This window comes from Bos indicus, chromosome 16 (assembly GCF_029378745.1).
Source record: "Bos indicus isolate NIAB-ARS_2022 breed Sahiwal x Tharparkar chromosome 16, NIAB-ARS_B.indTharparkar_mat_pri_1.0, whole genome shotgun sequence".
Lineage (NCBI taxonomy): Eukaryota > Metazoa > Chordata > Mammalia > Artiodactyla > Bovidae > Bos > Bos indicus.
Genome location: NC_091775.1, coordinates 24,543,147 through 24,565,707, shown reverse-complemented (window position 1 = coordinate 24,565,707; position 22,561 = coordinate 24,543,147). Strand labels below are relative to the sequence as shown.

The 22,561-nt window shown below is 38.0% G+C and overlaps 1 protein-coding gene across 1 annotated transcript in view; it reads left to right on the top strand.

The window, feature by feature from the left end:
- RAB3GAP2 (RAB3 GTPase activating non-catalytic protein subunit 2) overlaps window positions 1-22,561 on the top strand; it is a 112,567-nt gene that overhangs the window by 68,755 nt on the left and 21,251 nt on the right. The window contains exons 13-22 of the mRNA XM_070767967.1: window positions 285-424; window positions 2,155-2,371; window positions 2,920-3,063; window positions 3,497-3,579; window positions 3,934-3,998; window positions 7,911-8,001; window positions 11,197-11,324; window positions 13,189-13,402; window positions 13,737-13,834; window positions 21,896-22,001. Of these exons, the coding sequence (XP_070624068.1) occupies window positions 285-424; window positions 2,155-2,371; window positions 2,920-3,063; window positions 3,497-3,579; window positions 3,934-3,998; window positions 7,911-8,001; window positions 11,197-11,324; window positions 13,189-13,402; window positions 13,737-13,834; window positions 21,896-22,001 (1,286 nt within the window). The remainder of the gene's footprint in view (window positions 1-284; window positions 425-2,154; window positions 2,372-2,919; window positions 3,064-3,496; window positions 3,580-3,933; window positions 3,999-7,910; window positions 8,002-11,196; window positions 11,325-13,188; window positions 13,403-13,736; window positions 13,835-21,895; window positions 22,002-22,561) is intronic.

The window sequence follows — 22,561 nt, the reverse complement described above, 5'->3', positions numbered from 1 at the left end:
TGATACTCTGAAAAAATAAGGTTGTGGGTATTCTGTATCAAATATCTTTGAGATAAGACTTAGGTATTATTATATAATAGAAGAAAGTTCCTTATGTATTTTGTATTATAAAATGTCTGTTGTGATTAGTTAATGAATTTAACTATTAATCCATACAAAATTCATATTTCTTTATATTAATGTAAAATCAGATTCAGTCTGTTTTGTTGCTGTATTTCATTATTCTTTTATTTATTTCTAGATTGAACTTTGATTTCTGCTTTCTTTTTTCTTTTAAATATCAGATTTGGGCTTCCAGATTCTAGACGCCATGGTGAAAGTATATGTCTGTCTCCATGTAACACACTGGCAGCAGTAACAGATGATTTTGGCAGAGTTATTTTGTTGGATGTAGCTAGAGGAATTGCAATACGCATGTGGAAAGGTACTTCTTACAAAAATCCAGGACAAAAGTTAGTTAGCTTTTTACCCCAGTAGCTGAACAGTGCTATCCTTCTTCAGCTTCTCATTGATAACAGTGTTTAATTCTTTATGCTTGCTTGCTTTCTTTTTTTAATCATGTACTCAGATCATATCAACAACATTTGACCCATAGTCCAACTGACACATCCTTTAAGTTTGACCAACGCATAGGTACTTAAAAACTCTTCCTTATGTCCTTCTTTTCAGTTCTCACATTGTCAGTTCCTGAATTCAGTTTCTTGCCCCTGCAAGGTTCATTCCAGTTTGCAGGGCCGTGCTTGAATCAAATCTTTCCAAAACTAGAATGCTGGGTGTTTCAGATTCAAGATGGCAAAACCTAGCAAGATTCATTTTTTTAAAATTTGAGTTCCATATCCATATGCCTGGGTCAGTTCATTTAAGTGTCTTGGTAACATTGTCTGTTAGAAGTTACATTTAGTGACAAGCACAGAGCTATGTACAGGATCAGTATGATATCACATGACATCCTCAGGAACTCAGTCTTATTCCATGTAGCTTCCCCATGAAGGTTATATCATGGTCTAAATGGCTGCTGAAGCTCCAGCCATCTTACATGCATCCCAGGAAGGAAGAAGGGGACAGAAAGACTACCACCTTAGTCTACTTTGAAGTTATTTTCAGAAATCTTGCCAAGCTTTTTCTGCAATACATTATTTAGGACTTAGTCACATAGCAAACCTAACTATAAGGGAGACTTAAAAATATATTGGCACATTTTCAACCTGAATAAAATAAATCCTTTTGACGAAGGAGGAGAGGAGAATTCATTGTTTGTAATCATCTTTAATATTAACATGTAAGCAGAGACTGTTAGTTAGAAACCACAATTTTGATGCAATCTGGTCTGTTTTTAGCATTGTGAGGAATAATGGATTTGAGGGCATTAAATTTAAACTCTGGACCTGACTGAGGCCACTTTTACCTTCTTGCCAAAGAATTCCTGCAGTGTTTACTTGCCACATGTTTAAATGTCTTTAGAAATAGGTTTCAAGGTAGCAGATACATCATTTCTCCCGACCTGGTGCTTGTTTTCTGAAATAACTTCAAGGGTATGTTCTCAGCAAGACTTTTCCAGAATATATACCAGTTGGTCCAGATCCACTCTGGTGATGCTATGACTGCCGTGTGGCCTGTCTTCTGCAGCTGGCGCACTCTGTCCTTTTCCTCCCCGTTACTGGGAAGAGAGGGAATAGGAAGGCATGTCAGCTGCATTTTCCTTCTCACAGGCCGGCGTTGCTTCCCGTTGCTCTGCAGCCCATGTCCTCCCTCTGTCTGTGTGCCACCAAGGGACCTGAATTGCAGGAAACCAGTTTGATCTTCTATTTTAATTGGATTTATACTTTAAATCTGAACCTTAAAATCTCTCCAGAATTTTTTAAAGAGAGGGAGGAAGGGATGGAAATCAGGGAACCTTCCATGATAACTGATTTCTGCTTAAAAAAGAAAGTGATCAGAACCAACTGTAGCAAACTGACATTTTAAAGAGACTTGGCGATTTAGGATTTGTCATAATTATAATTTTTTGTGTTTAATATATTTCATAATAAAAGAGAATATACATTTATTGCTTTTCTTGAGCCCCCCTGACTAAAACATTACGGAGTGCTTCAGAAGGCTCTGCTAAACCTAGATTCCATATCTAAGTGGCTTTCCTTTTCCTCTGTCTCTAAGGGTATCGAGATGCACAGACTGGTTGGATCCAGATTGTAGAGGACCTCCACGAAAGAGTGCCAGAAAAGGGAGACTTTTCCCCATTTGGAAGTCCTCAGGGTCCAAGTCGAGTGGCTCAGTTCCTTGTGATCTATGCACCACGAAGGGGCATTTTAGAAGTGTGGAGTACACAGCAGGGCCCTCGAGTTGGCGCTTTCAACGTGGGAAAGTACTGCAGGTAAGCCGCAAACCCTAGCCTTTTCCTGGCAGCAAAAAGAAATGCTTTTGTTCAAGTAAAGCTTCTGTTTAAAGCTACTTAATTAGATTGCAAGTTGGTTGAGAATTAAAATGTCCTTTATTGTGGTTTTTCCCCATGAGTGGCTGCTATGTAATTATGGATTAAGTGTTTAATAACAAAGGAATCTGACTGAGGAGGCCGTGATACACTACTGAATTAAAGTCAGCTTTGGTGCCCCACTTGTCCCCATCCCTTCTTACACTGTGGAGGCTGGAAAGGAAAGATTCTTTCCGATTCCCCTGGTGATGATACGAAGTCATGTGAGTGCTTTGTTTGCCACTGCGACATCAGCCTGGTTATGTGATTTTCTAGCACACTTTAACAAGGTAGAACCCTGGCAGTTAGGTTCTATTTTACTTTTTTAAAAATATTTATTTGGCTGCCTTGGGGCTTTGTTGTGGCACCCTGGATCTTCATTGCATCACGTGGATCTTTTGTTGCAGCATATAAACTCCGTGGCTTACCATATTGGTTTGTGATTTCCTCAGGCTTCTGTATCCTGGCTATAAAATAATGGGCTTAAATAACATTACTAGTCAGAGTTGGCAGCCCCAGACTTACCAGATCTGCCTGGTTGATCCAGTGTCTGGAAGTGTGAAAACAGTCAGTGTTCCTTTCCACTTAGCATTGAGGTAAGTTGTATCGCGTGCCAGCTTATTAATGTCCCTCTACTGACTTTTCCCAGTCCTTTTATATATATATATATATATTAAACTTTTCATTTTGTACTGTAGTATGGCCGATTAACACTGTTGTGATAGTTTCAGGTAGACAGCAAAGGGACTCAGCCATACATATACATGTATCCATTCTTCCCCAAATTCCACTCCCATCCAGACTGCCACACAACACTGAACAGAGTTCCCTATGCTATACAGTAGGTTCTTGTTGGTTGTTCATTTTAAATATAGCTTTGTTTTGTAGCTATTGTTTTATTTCTCTCTGGACTGATCCCTTTAAAGTTAAATAGGAAGCGTAGAAAAGAAAAAGAAATTTGGATGTATCAGAATTAGAAGGAAGACAGCTTCACTTTCTTTAAGAACTTGTTGTATTTCTTTGTTTTAGCGATAAGAAGAGTGAACGAGCCAAGGACATGCACTTAGTGAAGAAACTGGGAACCTTGCTGAAAGCAAAATGTCCCAATCTTGGTAGGTGTCCTTTAAGAAAAATGAAGGATACTGTCATGGCATTTTTAAAGTTAATAGAATATTCTAAATGGAGCAAGCAAAACACTTTAGTGCATTTATAAGCTGTTGCAACTCCTTTGTGGAATGAGATGAGGTACAAGTAATCATGTATAGCTTTTATTGGAATTATTCTGAAGGATGAAGCATGCCATCGAGGGATTATTAAAATTTGTAACAATAAAACAGTAATTTCCAAGAGGACTCAGAAATCCTTCAGACTGACTGATAGTGCAAATACATGTGTTTTTCTTTAGAATAAAGTTTACCTGTCGTAAAAGTGAACCAAAATTTTATTTTGGTTAATTTTCTTTCTAGATTTGATTGAAACAGAAATAAAGGAATTAATTCTTGATATTAAATACCCTGCAACCAAAAAACAAGTAAGTGTATAAAATAAAAGATCTTTCCTGCCAAGTGACTGTTGTATTCCCTTCTTAATAAAATCTGTATTTTCCTATTTGCTTCCAAAAACATGACAGGCCAAAATCCTCTTTCTGTGTTTTTATGCATGTTCATCCTTTTTTTACATCCCTATGCAAAAGTTTCTATTGTCTCTTTTGTCTTTCTTCTTTTTTGATTAAGTAATACTACCATACATGGAAGTATGTGTGTTTTATATACACGAAAACCCATACATAGCATATATTCAAATTAAGTAATAATAATAAGACAAAGCTGTGTATGACCACCCCCCTTAGGAAACAGGATGTTACCAGGAACTCTGAAGAGCCCTCCCTGCATGTCCCTCCTCCTCCCATCCCTTCTCCCATTCCTACAGTAACCAGTGTTTAGAATTTTGTGTTCCTCTTTTGCTTTTCTTTGTAGTTACAGCATTTCTGTATGACTCCTTTAAAACATAGTGATGCATTTTCCACTTTTTTGAACTTGAAGTGAATCGAGTCCTACTCTGTCTTCTTTGTGACCTACTCCATTCTCTTACCATTGTGTTTCTGGAAGTTGTCTGCATTGCTGCCTGCAGCTAACTCGTGTAATGTATGAATTACACTCTGTGACTGTCATTTATTTATTCACTGTCTGTGGACATTTACGTTGTTCTCAGTTTTTTGCTGTTACCAACAATAAGAGTATGATTATCCTTGTACAATGTTTCCTGGCACACAAATGTAAGAGTTTCTCTTGAGTTTATACCTTAGAGTGGAATCTCTAGGGTATGAGCTTCTGGCTGGTTGTTGATAAATTACTTCTCAAAATACTTGTACTAATTTACATTCACATTGATACTGTAGAAGAGGCCCTGTTGCTTCTTAGCTTCTCATGGAATAATCAAGACTTGTTGCCTTTTCCAGGCTCCTGGTTGTAATATGGTAGCTCGTTACGTTACTGCCACTCCTCTTACCCAAATCCCTGCCGTTGCTGCTTGGGTTCTGACATGGCTCGTTGGTCCTCAGGGATCCCTCTGAACTCTGCTTTTAATCAGAACAGAGGGCTAATGACTGCAGTCTCACTCAGATTCCCTGGGGGTGTTGATTCCAGGACCCCCTGTGAATACCTAAATCTGAAGGTGCTCAAGTCCCTTTATAAAACTGTGTGAAGTGACAGTGGCTCAGTTGTGTCCAACTCTTTGTGACCCTGTGGACTATACAGTCCGTGGAATTCTCCAGGCCAGAATACTGGAGTGGGTAGCCTTTCCCTTCTCCAGGGCATCTTCCCACCCCAGGGATCGAACCCAGGCCTCCCACATTGCAGGTGGCTTCTTTATCAGCTGAGCCACAAGGGAAGCCCAAGAATACTGGAGTGGATAGCCTATCCCTCCTTCACAGAATCTTCCCGACCCAGGAATTGAACTGGGGTCTCTTGCATTGCAGGCAGATTCTTTACCAACTGAGCTATCAAGGAAGCCCCATAAAATTGTGTAGTATTTGCATATAACCTACGCACATCCTCTTGTATACTTTAAATCCTCTCTAGATTACTTGTAATGGCTAACACAGTGTAAGTGCTATGTAAACAGTTGTAAATACAGCGTAAGTGCTGTGTAAATAGTTGCAAGTATGGGGCAAATTCACAGTTGCTTTTAGGAACTTTGTGGAATTTTTTTCTTTCCGAGTATTTTCAGTCTGTGGTTGGTTGAATCCGTAAATGAGGAACCCATGGATACAGAGGGCTGATTACACTTGTTTTCTGATTATTTCATATGTATTAGTCCTAGCTCCCCAGCTTTTTCCTCTTTATATCTTTTAAGCTCCTTCAAATAGGACCTTACCAAATGCGTCATTTTCATAATACACAGCATCTGAATAGTAGGATGATTTAGTGAATACTGGTTTCTTTCTATCCCTCTTATTCTGTTATGGCACTCATTTTCTAAAAACACTATCATTTTATTGTAAAACTGACAGGTTTCTGACTTTTAATTGTGTTTTCCACTCCACTGACAGTACTAATAGGTTCTCATTTTCCTTGGGGCAAAGTTTCCATTATTAAATGTGATTCTTTTGACAGAGTGAGCATGTAGAGAGCAGTTTAGGGCTTCAATCTTAGAAAGGGAGGGTCAGAACCCACATAATTTTTCTCATTTTAATACCATCTTTTTTACATCATAGAACAATAAAATCAGGAAACTTTAGAACAGTACAAACTGTTTCCTTAATTTTTTTAATACTACTGAAGTTCGTATGAAGCTATGAATTTTATAAAAAATACTAAACAACCTAATAGTTAAATTTGTGTATTGTTTTACAACAGTTAAGGGAGGAAAGAAACCAGTTTAGACTTTGAAGACTGAATAATATTAGTAAGGCAGTGAGCCGCTAACTTGTGTGATAGTAGACAAACAGAGGCAGATGACATTTTCCTAGGTATTTGCCTTTTTCGATCACTTTCTGTCTTTTTATTTAATATTTTATTCATTTATTTGGCTACTTTGGGTCTTAGTTGCAGCACGTAGGATGTTCGTTTCAGCATTTGGGATCTTTTGTTGTGGTGCACAGCCTCTCTAGTTTGGCACACAGGCTCTTGTGCTCAGACTTAGTTGCCTGGCAGCCGTTCTTTGTAAGTAAGTAAGTGAAGTCGCTCAGTTGTGTCCAACTCTTTGTGGCCCCATGGACTGTAGCCCACCAGACTTCTTTGTCCATGGGGTTCTCTAGGCAAGGATACTAGAGTGGGTTGCCATTCCCTTCTCCAGGGGATCTTCCCAACCCAGGGATTGAACCTGGGTCTCCCGCATTGCAGGCAGCCTTTCTTTGACTAGGGCTCAAACCTGTGTTCCCTGCATTGAAAGGCGGATTCCTAACCAGTGGGCCACCAGGGAAGTCCCTGGGTCACTTTCTTTATATCCTCCATGCATTTGCCTCATGCTAGGCCGGCCCAACCTCCAGAGCTGCCCTCTCTCTGCACCTGTTTCTCCCCAACAGACACACAGAGTTGTTGTTGGATGAAGTCTGTTATTTGTTATTTGTCTCATGCCACATTCATAGCGTACCTTTTATACTGTTTAATCTCATAATTCAAAATTCAGTTTAACATGCTGATATGAAAGGACAAGTGTGAACTTTAAGTGCTGTGTGTAACCCACTAGTGATTCTGATGGTTGCTCTTTTAGGAGTGAAGTAATGATGAAGATTCTTAAATACCTACCAGTAGGCAGAAGGAGAGTAGGCGTGGAGAGGTGGGAAATATATTCATCTAGATTGGCCTGTGGATACAGCCAGCCATGCTTAAGCACAGTAACATAGCAGTAATTAAGTTGTCAGCTTTTATTATTGGCATGACAATGGCAATGTCTGCTTTTCATTTATGCATATATACAAAACTCTTACTGGTGAATAACTTTGTCTCTGCTCAGCCATCCTGTTGAACCTCAGTTGCTTTCCAAGTTGTTTCATTCTCAGTCTGGACTTCTTGTCATGGTACCATATTTGGCATGACATGAAATTGATTACATATTACTTATGATGCAACTTAAGCTCTTGGATGATTAATACATCTTAAAATGGAGTTTCCCTTTGAAACTTGGGGCAGTGAAACTATGGGCATAAATGTAAAATTGAAAAACCAAGATCTTTGCCTTGTACGAAAATTGTTCCTTATCTTTCTTGTAGGCAGCTTCCCTGGTGGCTTAGACGGTAAAAGCATCTGCCTGTAATGTGGGAGACCCGGGTTCAGTTTCTGGGTTGGGAAGATCCTCTGGAGAAGGAAATGGCAACCTGCTCCAGTACTCTTGCCTGGAAAATCCCATGGACGAAGGAGCCTGGTAGGCTACAGTCCATGGGATCTCAAAGAGTCAGACATGACTGAGCGACTTCACTTTCTTTTTTCTCTTTTTCTTCTAGGCATTGGAAAGCATATTGGCAAGCGAACGTTTACCATTTTCCTGCCTTAAAAACATCACTCAGACATTAATGGACACTTTAAAAAATCAAGGTAATAGGGTTTGTTTATGGTCTCACCTCAAATTCTATAACTCTGACCATAGGAAGTATTAACTGTTTATGATGCCCTTCTGTTACCTTGATGTGGTAATATGTATAAGAAACAATGTATAAGAAAGAAGAAAACTTATTTCATACCTTTGTCATTGGGGACTTTTAAAATTCCCTGTTCAGTGTGTGCTACTGATCTTTCTCTGAGTATGTTGACTCTCTTTCTTACTGTAAATATTTTTCATTTGAATCCATCTATTATGAGGAAAGATAGAATGATGGGAAGTGACTATTGTGATAATAGTTGTAAAGCGTTTTGAAAGCCATTGGCATGTGGGGACAAGATAGCTGGTGGTAAGCAAAAAAACAACCAGGCTGTCTTGCTGCCATTGTATTTTAACTCTCAGTAATGTTGTTTTGACCATGATAATGATTTTTTTTCTAAATTCTATGCTTTGATTAATGTTTTGTCAGTGTATGGAATCCATATTTTTTCATCCACTTCCCTCATGAATGGAACTAGGGCTTCCAGAATCACAGACTATGATTACATGACCAGTTCTGATTGTTTTTTACTGTTCAGAATATATTTGTCTGGAAAAGAATTACATCTGTAACTGTGGGGTTGTAACTCCATATTCTGTCCAGCTGAGCTAGAAAAATTTATTCTGAGTTCCTAACATCAGTTAAAAATGTAGTATGTGGTATACTGACTTCATCTAGTTGTGATTTTTTGCTTGCTTATTGTGTGAATTATATCTTTATTGAATTTGTTACAGTACTGTTTCTGTGTTATGTTTTGGGTTTTTTTGGCCACAAGGCACATGGGATCTTAGCTCCTTGACCAAAAATCACACCCTCAACGCCTATGTAGGAAGGGAGAGTCCCAACCCCTGAACTGCCAGGAGGCTTCATATTTAAGCCAGCCGAGAGTGGCTTATGGAGAAGGAAATGGCAACCCACTCCAGTGTTCTTGCCTGGAGAATCCCAGGGATGGGGGAGCCTGGTGGGCTGCCGTCTCTGGGGTCGCACAGAATCGGACACGACTGAAGCGACTTAGCAGCAGCAGCAGCAGAGTGGCTTAAAAGATAAAGCGTAATATGCTGTTCCAGGGGACTTACCTGGTGGTACAGTGGTTCAGACTCTACTTCCACTGCAGGGGGCACTGCTTCAGTTCCCTGGTGGAGGAACTGAGATGCCACATGCTGCATGGTATGACCAAAAATTAAATAGATAAATAAATATTAATGCTGTTGCAGGACAGTAAGCATCCTGATTTTGAAATTTTTTTCTTAACACACGTAAAATTGACTTTTGGCAAATAGAAACCTCCCTTAGTGCATACAACATGTTAGAAATACCTCTTTTAAAAAGTATCAGATCAGATCAGTCGCTCAGTCATGTGCGACTCTGCGACCCCATGAATCGCAGCACGCCAGGCCTCCCTGTCCATCACCAACTCCCGGAGTTCACTCAGACTCATGTCCACCGAGTTGGTGATGCCACCCAGCCATCACATCCTCTTTCGTCCCCTTCTCCTCCTGCCCCCAATCCCTCCCAGCATCAGAGTCTTTTCCAATGAGTCAACTCTTCACATGAGGTGGCCAAAGTACTGGAGTTTCAGCTTTAGCATCATTCCTTCCAAAGAACACCCAGGGCTGATCTCCTTCAGAATGGACTGGTTGGATCTTCTTGCAGTCCAAGGGACTCTCAAGAGTCTTCTCCAACACCACAGTTCAAAAGCATCAATTCTTCGGCGCTCAGCCTTCTTCACAATCCACCTCTCACATCCATACATGACCACAGGAAAAACCATAGCCTTGACTAGATGGACCTTTGTTGGCAAAGTAGTGTCTCTGCTTTTGAATATGCTGTCTAGGTTGGTCATAACTTTCCTTCCAAGGAGTAATCGTCTTTTAATTTCATGGCTGCAGTCACCATCTGTAGTGATTTTGGAGCCCAGAAAAATAAAGTCTGACACTGTTTCCACTGTTTCCCCATCTATTTCCCATGAAGTGATGGGACCGGATGCCATGATCTTCGTTTTCTGAATGTTGAGCTTTAAGCCAACTTTTTCACTCTCCACTTTCACTTTCATCAAGAGGCTTTTGAGTTCCTCTTCACTTTCTGCTATAAGGGTGGTGTCATCTGCATATCTGAGGTTATTGATATTTCTCCCGGCAATCTTGGTTCCAGCTTGTGTTTCTTCCAGTCCAGCGTTTCTCATGATGTACTCTACATATAAGTTAAATAAACAGGGTGACAATATACAGCCTTGACAAACTCCTTTTCCTATTTGGAACTAGTCTGTTGTTCCATGTCCAGTTCTAACTGTTGCTTCCTGACCTGCATACAAATTTCTCAAGAGGCAGATCAGGTGTATAGTGCACTTCTAAAATCTCCCTGTCCCCCTAAGGATTTTTTTAAAACATCAAAAAAATTATTAAAATTTACCTTGCACTGGGCTAGGAGTAAACCAAACACCATTGTCGGAGTTCTGTAACATCACTAGCTTCAAGTTCTACCCACAAATGAGAGTCCTAAAAATGACAAATATTGAGTATGCTACATTTTATTTTGGCTGTGAGAACATAGACAATCTTCCATGTTATTGTATCCCATAACAGAGTCTTGGAGTTTTCAGTGTCTGCCTTTATCATACAGGAATGTATTATGCAGAGAGTGGGTATTTTTCCAGCGATAATCTCGACAAGAAACCTGACTGATGTGGGTGGAATTCTACTTTTGGTCTCTTTCTCAGCCTCTCTTGAGGATGCATGTGTTACAGTCCAGTTTCTGGTTGAATTATAGTATCTTTGAGCACTGTGATAAGAAGAGCCAGGCAGCTTTCCAATTGTCTTTTCTCAGGGTATGAGAATAATAGACAACATTTGAGTTAGAGAGTGAGGGAAGGATGTTTTCAAACCTGTTTCCAAAATATTTGTTTAAATTTGAGTACTAGACTAAAATATCTCTTCTGTTTTCTTTCTTTTTCTCCTCTCTCACTATTATAGCACCTTCATTTAAAAATGTAGACACTTTGTATAATATAAAAATTATTTTTGCCTTCTTAATTTGTTATTGAAAATATAGCAATATTATAAAATGGAACATCAAGAAATTATGTAAAATTAAGTTATTTTTATCAGTCTGTTAAATATCTCTCTTTAATGTATTTTTTCTTTCTACCTTGTAGAGCTTGAGTCTGTTGATGAAGGACTGCTACAATTTTGTGCCAATAAATTGAAATTACTCCATCTTTATGAGTCTGTTAGTCAATTAAATTCCACTGATTTTCATTCAGATACACCATTCTCTGATAATGTGAGTAATCCCATTATTCATTATACAAAATCATCTCTTTGGTTATTTATTATTTTTTAATTGATAGTAAAGAAGTACAAATATTAAGGTTTTTTTTTTTAATGTGTAAAGGTTTATGTTCTTTAAAAGATCCCTGCTGGCTTCTGTGCCTTGCTCCTAAATTTATGTTATTTAGGCTTGAATATTGAGCTTGTTATTAATCCATTGGTTTTCCTTAAGTTCTTTTATAAAATTGCTTCTTACAACTTCTTTTTGACAGGGTTTGCTAATCAAAACTGTGCAATGAACGGAAGTAGCAAATTTTATGTTTCTTTTAAAGAAAATGATTCTAACAAGCAGAAGAGACCAGCTTTTCTGTGTTGTTGTTAGTAAACTCATACTGCTGTTGTTTACTACATAATAGAATACATTTTTAAGATAGTCCATCTTACATCAGTGTGTTTAAAGTAATTGTAGAAAATGTTCTATGGTTTTATTCTTCAAAATGTAAAAAAGTGATAGGACCTTATAATCCTTATTATAGTACAAGTGCAGTATTGCTCATTTCTAGGAGAGTATACAAAACTCCTACTTTCTCTGCAGAGAAGTAGAATTTCTCGTGATAGAGAACAGAGAGAAATATTGTCCTCTCTTCCCTCAAGTACTGTGTGACCGTGCGCAGATTGGTGGCTTCAGGGTCTCATGTCTTTTACTTATCTAAAGGAAAACCATTAAAGTGACTTTAGTGATTTGTCAAGGCACTGGTAACGCTTTTAAAAAACATATTTGGTATATCTGAAAGCTCATTGAATTTTAAAACAGTTGCCTATTATTGTAAATACATGTATAGAAATAAACAGAAATTTTAAACAAAAATGAGAATTGGCAAATACTGAAAATATTTCCTCTCAGTATTGAAAATAATGCACACATTCTAACTTTTTTTTTTAATCTTTGGTATTATAGATGAATTTTATAAAGTATTTTAACGATCTCTTCATAATACTACTCTATGAATGCCATGATAAATGACAAGGCCATTTTTTAGGAGATTTTGTTCTGCCATTACTTCTCCAATAGTGAAAAATACTTTCAAGCAGCAGAAAAGTTCAGGTTGATTAAGTTATACCTATAGGGTGCCTGGGGTGGGAAGATCCCCTGGAGAAGGGAGTGGCTACCCACTCCAGTATCCTTGCCTAGAGAATCCCATGGACAGAGGAACCTGGTGGGCAGCAGTCCATGAGGTCTCAAAGAGGTGGACACGACTGAGCGACCAAACTGCCGCCGCCACCAGTGGTAGTATCAGGAGATGTTTCTGCACATCTGATGTGAAAACAGTTTGAAAGACTGGCAGGTTGTATCTGTTACTTTTTAACCTCTGCAACCCTGAGAGCCATATAGAGGATTTATATGCAGATACAGTGAGGACTGTTGCCCACTGCTTTTATTTTATAGTGTTTGTGCTGCTTACTAAAACAAGTATTAAATATCAAATAGTTCTTTAGTTTCCTCAGAATCACAAGAGTTGGCAATTAACAACCACTTACATTTTTTTCTGATTAAGCAATAATATATGTTTATTAAAATTCAGACATTTTAGAAGGGTATTGAATAATCTCAAGAAACTTTCTAAGAATGATACTTCCAGTAATATGTAGTGTTTCAAGATTATTTTATTTAAATAACATCCTACTTATCAGTTGAGAGTAACATTTTCAGCAGAGCACACCATAGCTATCATATTAATTAAGAAATCATTTTTTGCTTATAGTCTTGGATTTTGTTTCAGATGATAATGGCAGATAATGACAGATAATTGACACATAGTGGCAGTCGTAGAAAGAGAAATGGTCTGTTGATAACTTCCTTCCTCCCGAAATTTAAGGACTTGGCCGTGTTACTAAGGCTGGATGAAAAAGAACTCCTTAAGCTCCAGGCCTTGTTAGAGAAGTATAAGCAAGAGAGCAACAGGACTGCTGTCCGATTTTCTGATGATAAGGATGGTGTGTTGCCTGTGAAAACATTCCTGGAATATTTAGAATATGAGAAAGATGTGGTCAACATAAAGAAGACAAGTGAAGAGGAATATGTGGCTTTGGGTAGGTAGAATGAATGATAAACTACTTTCTGAATCCTCCCTCTTTTTAAATTAATTAACCAAAGAATTGAATGTATGTTTTACAGTCAACGGAAGACTCTCTGGATAGGTGGGCACTGTCTTATAAAAGTTGTACTGAATTAAAAAGTATACTTAGGAGACAGTGTGAGACATGTAATGATTTGCTTTCTGCTTTAATCACTTAAGCAAACTGAGCCATTGATTTCCCTTCTCTGCTGTTGTTTTGCTCCTCTAGGGATCTAGATTGCAATTCAGGAAGATTTTGAGTTTGGTAAGCAGGCATTGGTTGACGTGTTTTGTTTTTGTTTTACCAGGCAGTTTCTTTTTTTGGAAGTGTTTATGTGGAGAAAGCTCCACTGAGGAAATGTGTCACACTTTGGAGTCGGCTGGACTTAGCCCCCAGCTGTTGTTGGTAAGGTTTCTTGTTGCTGGATGCTGTTCTTCCTCGTTAATGTCATCTGGAAGTGGCTGTCTCTTTTTTTTTTTTTTTTTTTTTTACTCTTGTCTAAAGTGTATTATAGAGCATACATGAAGACTTTCTAAAAACGATCAAGGAAATGTATAGTCATGTATTTAATTGAATAATAATATCTGATTTTTCTCATTCTCTGTAAATTATAACCAGCATATTACAAGGTTGGCCTAAAATAAATTTAGAATCTGTTGTGTATGCATACATTTACAGTGGACTGGGATCATCAGAAAAAAATGTTCATATTAGCCTAAAAAGATCTTATCTAGAGAACAAAACTGTTTCCTTAAAGCATTATTGAATTATCAGACATTCCCAGACCTTGAATATGTGTTAGGATTTAATCTCTGTGCCATAACAAATATAAATAGCACTACATTTTCACGCTTTCTGAAAAGGGCAAGGGAGTTACCCCACATCACTTGTTCTGCTCTTGACTGCCCCCCACATGTAGAGATACGCACGTGCACACCCTTTATCACGTGCCCACTCACATCTCAAGTTTTGGCCAGGATTTGGGCCTTTTACCTCTATGAACTTGTTGACTATGCTAACATTAGTTTTTATTCATTTGTTTGTTTATTTTTAACTGTGCTGGGTGTTTGCTGCTGCTCACAGGCTCTCTCTAGTTCTGGTGAGCAGGGCCCGCTCTCTAGTTGCGGTGCACAGGCTTCTCATTCTGATGGCTTCTCTTGTTGTGGAGCACGGGCTCTAGGGCACAGGCTTAGTTGCCCCGAGGTACGTGGGATCCTCCTGGACCAGGGATCTAACCCATGTCCCCTGCATGGGCACATGGATTCTTTACGTAACTGGACCACGATATTGTTTTAGTTGAACATGTAAGTCCTTTAAAAATGGGTTTTGCCCTACCTCCCTTTGCAGTATAGATGTCAGGAAGTACAGTTAAAGGTGCACATTGCTTGCACATGGTTGTTCATAAGTGGCTTCGTTCATAATAGCCAGACACTGAAACCTGCCCCATGCCCTTTAGTGGATAAACGGATAAACACACTGTGGCACATTCTTACCATGGAATACCCCTCAGCAATAAAAAGGGATAAACTATTAGTAGAAGCAGTAGCTTGGATGAATATGGAAAATGTGCAAAGAGAAAAAAAATTTCAAAGAAGATACATACTGCATGATTCTGTTTTCATAACATTCATAAAATAACACAATCATAAAGATGGAGAACAGATTAGTGGTTGCCAAGAGTTAGTGGTGAATGTCAGGGAGAAGGGTGTGGCTATAAAGCATTAACGGGAGGGAGATTTTGTGCCATGGTGGAGTGTCTGCATGGTGACGGTTATGCAGTGCTACACATGATAAAATTGCATGCTGCAAAATGAGTGCCTGTATCACTGGTGAAATTTGAACAAGCTTTATGGATTTCACCAATGGCAGTTTCTTGGTTTTGTGTAAAGATGTTAACATGAGGGAAGACTGCAGGAAGGGCCCACGGACCTCCCTGTGCTCCTTTGTGCCACCAATGACTCTATAATTATTGCAAATTTAAAAGTTTTTAAAAAGGAGATAACTATTACCTGTCATTCAGAATTGAGATGCTGAAATAGATGAATATGGTATACTACTTGTTTTCTATTGTGCTTAATCAGTTTCATTTAAATTTTGTTTACATTAAAACTGAGGTCATTGTTCAGCTAAGTCATGTCCAACTCTTTGTGACCCATGAACTGCAGCACACCAGATTTCTGTCCTTGCCTATCTCCTGGAGCTTGCTCAAACTCATGTTCACCGAATCGGTGATGCCATCCAACCATCTCATCCTCTGTTGCCCCTTTCCCCTCTTGCCCTCAGTCTTTCCCAGCATCAGGATCTTTTCCAGTGAGCCAGCTGTTCACATGAGTTGGCCAAAGTATTGGAGCTTCAGCTTCAGCACCAATCCTTCCAATGGATATTCAGGGTTGATTTCCTTTAGGATTGACTGGTTTGATCTCTGCTGTCCAAGGGACTCTCAAGAGTCTTCTCTAGCACCACAGTTCGAAAGCATCAGTTCTTCAGCACTCAGCCTTCTTTGTGGTCCAACTCTTACATCCATACCTGACTATTGGAAAAACCATAGTTTTGACTATATGGACCTTTGTTATCAAAGTGATGTCTCTGTTTTTAATACATTGTCTAGGTTTGTCATAGCTTTTCTTTCATAGCTGCAGTGACTGTCTGCATGATTTTGGAGCCCAAGAAAATGAAATCTGACAGTTTCCACCTTTCCCCCTTCTATTTGTGATGAAGTGTTGGGACTGGATGCCGTTATCTTTGTTTTTTGAATGTTGAATTTTAAGTCAGCTTTTTCACTCTCCTCTTTTACCTTCATCAAGAAGCTCTTTAGTTCCTCTTTACTTTCTGCCATTAAAGTGGTACCATCTGCATATTCGAGGTGGTTGATATTTCTCCCAGCAATCTTGATTCCGGCTTGTGAGTCATCCAGACCATCATTTCATATGATGTACTTCATATATAAGTTAAGTAAGCAGGATGGCAATATACACCCTTAATGTACTCCTTTCTCAATGTTGAACCAATCCATTGTTCATGTCCAATTCTAACTGTTGCTTCTTATCCTGCATACAAGTTTCTCAGGAGGCAGATAAGGTGGTCTGGTATTCCCATCTCTCAGAATTTTCCACAGTTTGTTATGATCCACACAGTCAAAGGCTTTGGCGAAGTCAATAAAGCGGAAGTAGATGTTTTTCTGGAACTCTCTTGCTTTTTCTGTGATCCAGTGGATGTTGGCAATTTGATCAAAGGCTGGAAGAAACAAACCTCACACCTATACCTCAAGCCGTATATTAAAAAAATTAAATCCAATGGAACGTAAATATCAATATGAGATAAAACTACAAAATCTATAGAAGAAAACATCAGAGAAAGCTTGGTTTAGACAAAGGTTTCTTAAGGTAGAAAAAGCATGAACTGTAAGAGAAAAATACTGATAAATTACGCTTCATGAAATGTCAAAACTTTTGTTTTTTAAGACTTTTAAGAAATTGAAAAGGCAAGTCTCTTTTACACAACATAGATCTGATAAATGCATTGTGTCCAGGTTGTACAAAGAATTTGTACAACTCAGTAATGAGACAATACAGTTTAAAAATGAGCAAAGGATTTGAACAGATATGTCACCAAAACATACATACAAATTGCAAAAAATTACCTGAATGATGTTCAGGAATTAGCCGTTAGGGAAATGCAAAAATAAAACCATGATGGCCTCTGTCCCAGAGAATGACTAAAACTAAAAAGATTGACATATCCGGTGTTGATGAGGATGTAGAGCAATCAGAATGCTCAACACAGATGATGGAAATGCAACTTGATACAACCACTGTAGAAGACAGTTTGAAAGTTTCTTATCAAGTTGGACACAGATTTACCGTAAAATCCAGCAGTCTTACTCCTAGGTACTTAGTCAAGAGCAATGAAAATGTATGTTTGCATAGACTTGGCATAAACTATTTACAGCAGCTTTATTCCTAACAACCCAGACTGGAAACAACTCAAATATCCAATAATTGATAAATGGATGAAGTATGGTGTAACCATACAATGAAATGAACTACTGATACACAGAATGACATAAATGAATCTCAAAAGCATTAGGCCAAGTGAAAAGATCCAGAAACAAAAGAGTACCTACCGATGATTTCAGTTGATTTTATATGAAATACTAGAATAAGCAAAAATAGAGTAACAAAGGAGATGAATGTTTGCTAGAGGTTGATAGTGGGAGTTGGAGATTGAGTCAAAGAGGCACAAGGGAACTTTGGGTGGAGATGTACTTTATCACATTTATGGTATTATTTACCCAACTTAAAATTAGTAAACTTTACTTTATAGATATGTGTGTGTGTGTGTGTATGTGTGTGTGTGTGTTTTATAATGTGATAGAGTGATGTGTATTATATGGAAATTTTCTGTGCTTTAAACCCATCAGGCTGTGACTTGTATTATTGCGCTACTAAATTTCTAAAATTGGCTAAAATTTAAACACTTTTTAAGAAATCATCTCTTTTGAGACTATTTCACACATTCCAAATGGCTGAATTCTTTTTCCTAGACAAATGTTTTATGGCTGGGTTTTATTTTTAAAGTATTTTTGTTTCAAATGTAATAGAAGATACTGTATTTTTAAAGTATTTTAAAAACAGTTTACTCACTTTAGTTTACTTAATTTGTATGTTAGTCACTCTGTCATGTCCAACTCTTTTTGACCCCATGGACTGTAGCCTGCCAGGGTCTTCTGTCCATGGCATTGTTCAGGCAGGAATAATGGGGTGGGTTGCCATTTCCTCCTCCAGTGGCTTTTCCTGACCCAGGGATCGAACCCTGGTCTCCTGCATTGCGGACAGATTCTTTACTGTCTGAGCCCCCAGGGAAGCCCTTACTTAATTTATAATTAAGTAATTTTAAAAAAATCCTGTGAGTGCAGAGTAAAAAGGAGAAAAATATGACATTTTCACTTAAAGGCTATAATGAATGGGAAGGGAAAAGGGAGCTTCTCTTGGGGGGAGGGGTGGGGAAAGCCCAAGAATTAAAGTAAGAAACTGAGTGTACAGTAAGACTAGGTTTTAAAAGAGCCTGCTTGGTCATTGTGGTGACATTGATTAGACAAAATAGCAGCCCCCGCACTCACACTGTTACTCAACCATCTGGCTGTGGGAAGATAAAGTGCATGGGTTTGTACACCAGGCAACAGGTATGTGTTCTGCTTATATCTTGCTCTTTCCCAAAGCAGTTAATAACCAGTGCCACGATATAGACCAGTGACATTTTTCTGGAGTTATTAAAATTCAAGTCATTTTTTTTTAAAGAGAATATAGATTAACATCTATTATTTAATGTTAAAAGAGTAACAGACTTTGAGGAATATAGACATATAACAGTCATGAATAAAAAGTGATAGGCCTTACAGCAAAATTTATTACTAGTGTTTTAAAGGCACATTATTTGAAATGCTAGCTTTTTCTATTCTTTCCTGATAATTATTTTCTAAATTCTTTTTCCTTCTGAAATATTTGAAAAAATAGTTTTATTGAAATTATGTACATGAGAAAACTTGGTACTTATAATCTAGCTTGTATACATTTTTTAATTTGAAAAGATTTCCCAATCTAGTATAATCACAGATGATGTTATTCACAGGCAACAGCTGATAGTTTTTCACAACGTCTAAAACTATCCTTAATGGAATTGTATAAAGTTTCAGATTCTGTAACCTAAAACAAACCCTAGTTTTCAGGAAAGACTAGGAAATAAGGCTCATCCAAAAGACTGACTAGATAGATTTCTTTGAAGTATAGGCAGGCAAGGCTGGCAGGTGGCCTCACACTAGGTATGCCAGCATTTCCGTTGAGTGAAGGACTAAAACATTAAGGATGTAAATGATATAGGAGGATATTTTGCAAAAGGTAAAACTCATTGGGCGCACCGACCAAAGATCCCTGGAAGTTTCTATTTTTTTCTTGGGCGGAAGTTCTAACGAGTCTTAGATACTCCTTGGTTAGAAGAATTTAGTAAATTTCTGTTCAAGGATTCTATTATTCAGTCTTTTGTTCAAATATATGTGAATTAACAATTATGAAACAACATGATTCACACTTACAGTGTGTGAATCTCTAATACAAATGTTTACATTATGAATAATACATAATCTAACATTCTTTGCTGTGATGTTTTGAAAATATATCTTATTTTGTATTCACTAGTTATGGGGATAGTCACCTTCCAGGTACCGTCTTTTCCTGTTGTGTATGTCTGTGTGTATATTCTACGAGGTATCTGCGTTCCTCTCTCTATTCTCTATACTTGGCTTATTTTTCTCCTTTCCCCTTAATTTTTCCTGAAGTTTAAAAAATCTTTCTGTCACTTGATTCTAAAATTGTCTCATCCGTTCTAAAGACGCCCACAGCATCCTCTGTTTACACTGACTTTCTACGCATAAACAAAAGCGTAACTGGTTTGGAATTTTTTAAGTTTAAAAAAACAAGAACACTCTTTAGCTTATAAGCAGAGATTACCTAGTTGGGCAAGAGATAGAAAGAGCAGATCTCAGAGAGACACGAAAAGGAGAGTTAAGCAGAAGAACAAGGTTTTTTGTTTGTTTCAGGACTTGCTAAATGTAGTGATGGGTGAGGAAGCGGTTAATTGAAGAAAAAATGAGAAGAGTGCTGTGGAAAGAGAGAGTGAAGGCATGACATTTAATTTGTGTAAACATAGTTTAAAACAGCCCTTTGGATTGGCAATCTTTGTGAGCACTTTGAAACCCTTACTGTTGGGGACATGAAATCAGACTTTGAGAAACATAGTGCATTAGAAACCTGGTGTACTCTTAACATAACCCCCGGACATACATTTTGCCTCCAGAGTTAATCAGGGTGAGTCAAATGGCAACCTGGCCATGAACCTAGTAGGTAAATTCTGCCACTTCCCCTCATTTCCTTTTGATTTGCTTCACAGTGTGCGTGCGCAAGACACTGAGACGAAGTAATTTTCACATGATTCTGGAATGTCTTTGTTGTCCATGCAGGCAATTCATTTTTTTTAGCCTGCCTTGTGGTTATAAACAGCGGTGCTGTATGAGGTTAAGAAGAAGTTTAAAACAGAGGGAATAATGTTGATAAATGGCTAGCATCAGTCAAAATTTTGTGGATGACAGAGGATATTATGTAGCAAGTGGAATGAACATGGTATAATACGACCCCATTTTTGTGAGAGTGAACCCCCATCCTGTCCTCCCTCCATAATGCTTTCTGTGTATCTTAACTTACGAAGGCAGTTAGTGGCTTGGCTCATAATAAGCTCTAAATAACCATTAGCATTGATTGTTGTTAATACTGTCATTGTCTTATGATATGAGGGCAAATATGAAAGGACATACCCAGTTTTAAAAAAATGAAAAGGTGTATGGATAGGATGAAGTATAAAGGAGGCTAATCAAGGGAGAGATGTGAAAGGGTTAAAAGACAAGTTAAACCAAAAAGGGGAGAAATAGGAGAAAGTGTGTGTGTATATTTTTATATTTGTACAATCAGGCAGATCTAAGTTCAAACTTTAGTTCTAAGTTAGTAAGTAAGTTATTTTTTCTACTTATCATTTGTAAAACCCCAGTAGTCAGCCCTGCCCCAAGAGGTTGTTGTTGTCGAATGGGAAGATACGCTTGTCGGGTACTTATCTGCCTTAGGTCATTCTCCTGAGTTAATTTCCTTCACACACTTCTCCTTCAGCTTCCTACTCTTCTTAATTTTGAAAATTGTATATACTAATGTGTTTAAACTGGTAGTCAGCCTTTCATTTTATTAGAGCTTTTTTTTTTAACATAAAGACATTGCAGAATTATAGGCAATCAAAACCTTTCACACACACCAGCACTTAACAGATGTGACACTATGCCTTTCAAGTTTTCATTAGCCCAGAATTATCTGTGTACAGATTTTATGAACCCAAATTTTAAAAATTTTAAGTAGATATGCTCATTTTTAAAAAATCACTCTGTTGATTTAAGTGCTTTTAAAATCTGTTTGTCATGACTCAGTGACTTGAAGATTGGAGTTTGATAGTATTACGTACTCACCAACCACTGCCAAGTCCCCGGTTTCTTTGCATGACCAAGGCCAGGGCTAGAGCCACAGCTCCAGGCCCTCCTGTCATAACCTGTGGCCAGCCTTCTGTGATCCATGCTCACTGTCAGTACCCTCTCTGCTGATTTGATCTTTAATAGAAGCTTGCACTGAAGGGTAGTATTGAACCTAAAGAAGTGGTGGAAATGGGGAGATTTTGATCCCCAACAGATAAGGAATCTCTTAAGGTAGACAAGCTACCTTGTTCCTTGTTCTCCTCACACTACATCATGTAACAAGCAAGCACTTACCTCCCAACCAGAAAGGCTGAACCACTCATGAATACACATATGGTCTAAAATTGTACAAGATTTTGTTTATGGTAAATATTTTTTTTACAATAAAGATTTAAATCTGATTTCAGTCTCTGCTCCTGAGTGTTTGGCTTTCTAAGGAAAAAGATATTTTGGACAAACCGCAGTCTGTCTGCTGTCTCCATACGATGCTGTACCTCCTGAGCAAGATGAAAGGTGAGCACTGTGGACGCTGAGGTTTGGCTCCTCGGGAGTGTGGTCTCCACTCCCAGAAACAACGTTCAGTATTGAAATTCCACAAAAACAGGGAGGGAGTATACTTCCTTGTAACAAAAGGAGACTAGAAGGTACAAAACATTTCACTAGAGAGAATCCTTTATGTAGTCATAGAAAACTCTTAATACATTCAAAGTGTGCTTTATGAAAATTTAATTTACATTTTGCATCAACATCAAAAATGATAGCGAACAGTGTGTTTTCTGAGTTCAGTGAGGTGAATTGAGTGGTCTGTGGTTGAAGGTAATATTTTTCTTACTATTTTTGGCATGATGAGAACAATAATCTGTTGTATTAAAACATTCAGTAGTAGTTTTCATCAGTGATGAAAGTATTCCAAACAGAGATTTACAATCGATTCAGAGCAAGATGCCTAAGAGCATGGAATGTAAGTGTTCTGAATAAAATAAAGACTTCTTTTTCCAGTTCATTCAAAAATACACACATACATCGATGGGAAACTTGGTTTTAACATTATATTTAACATCAAAGGTTAAAAA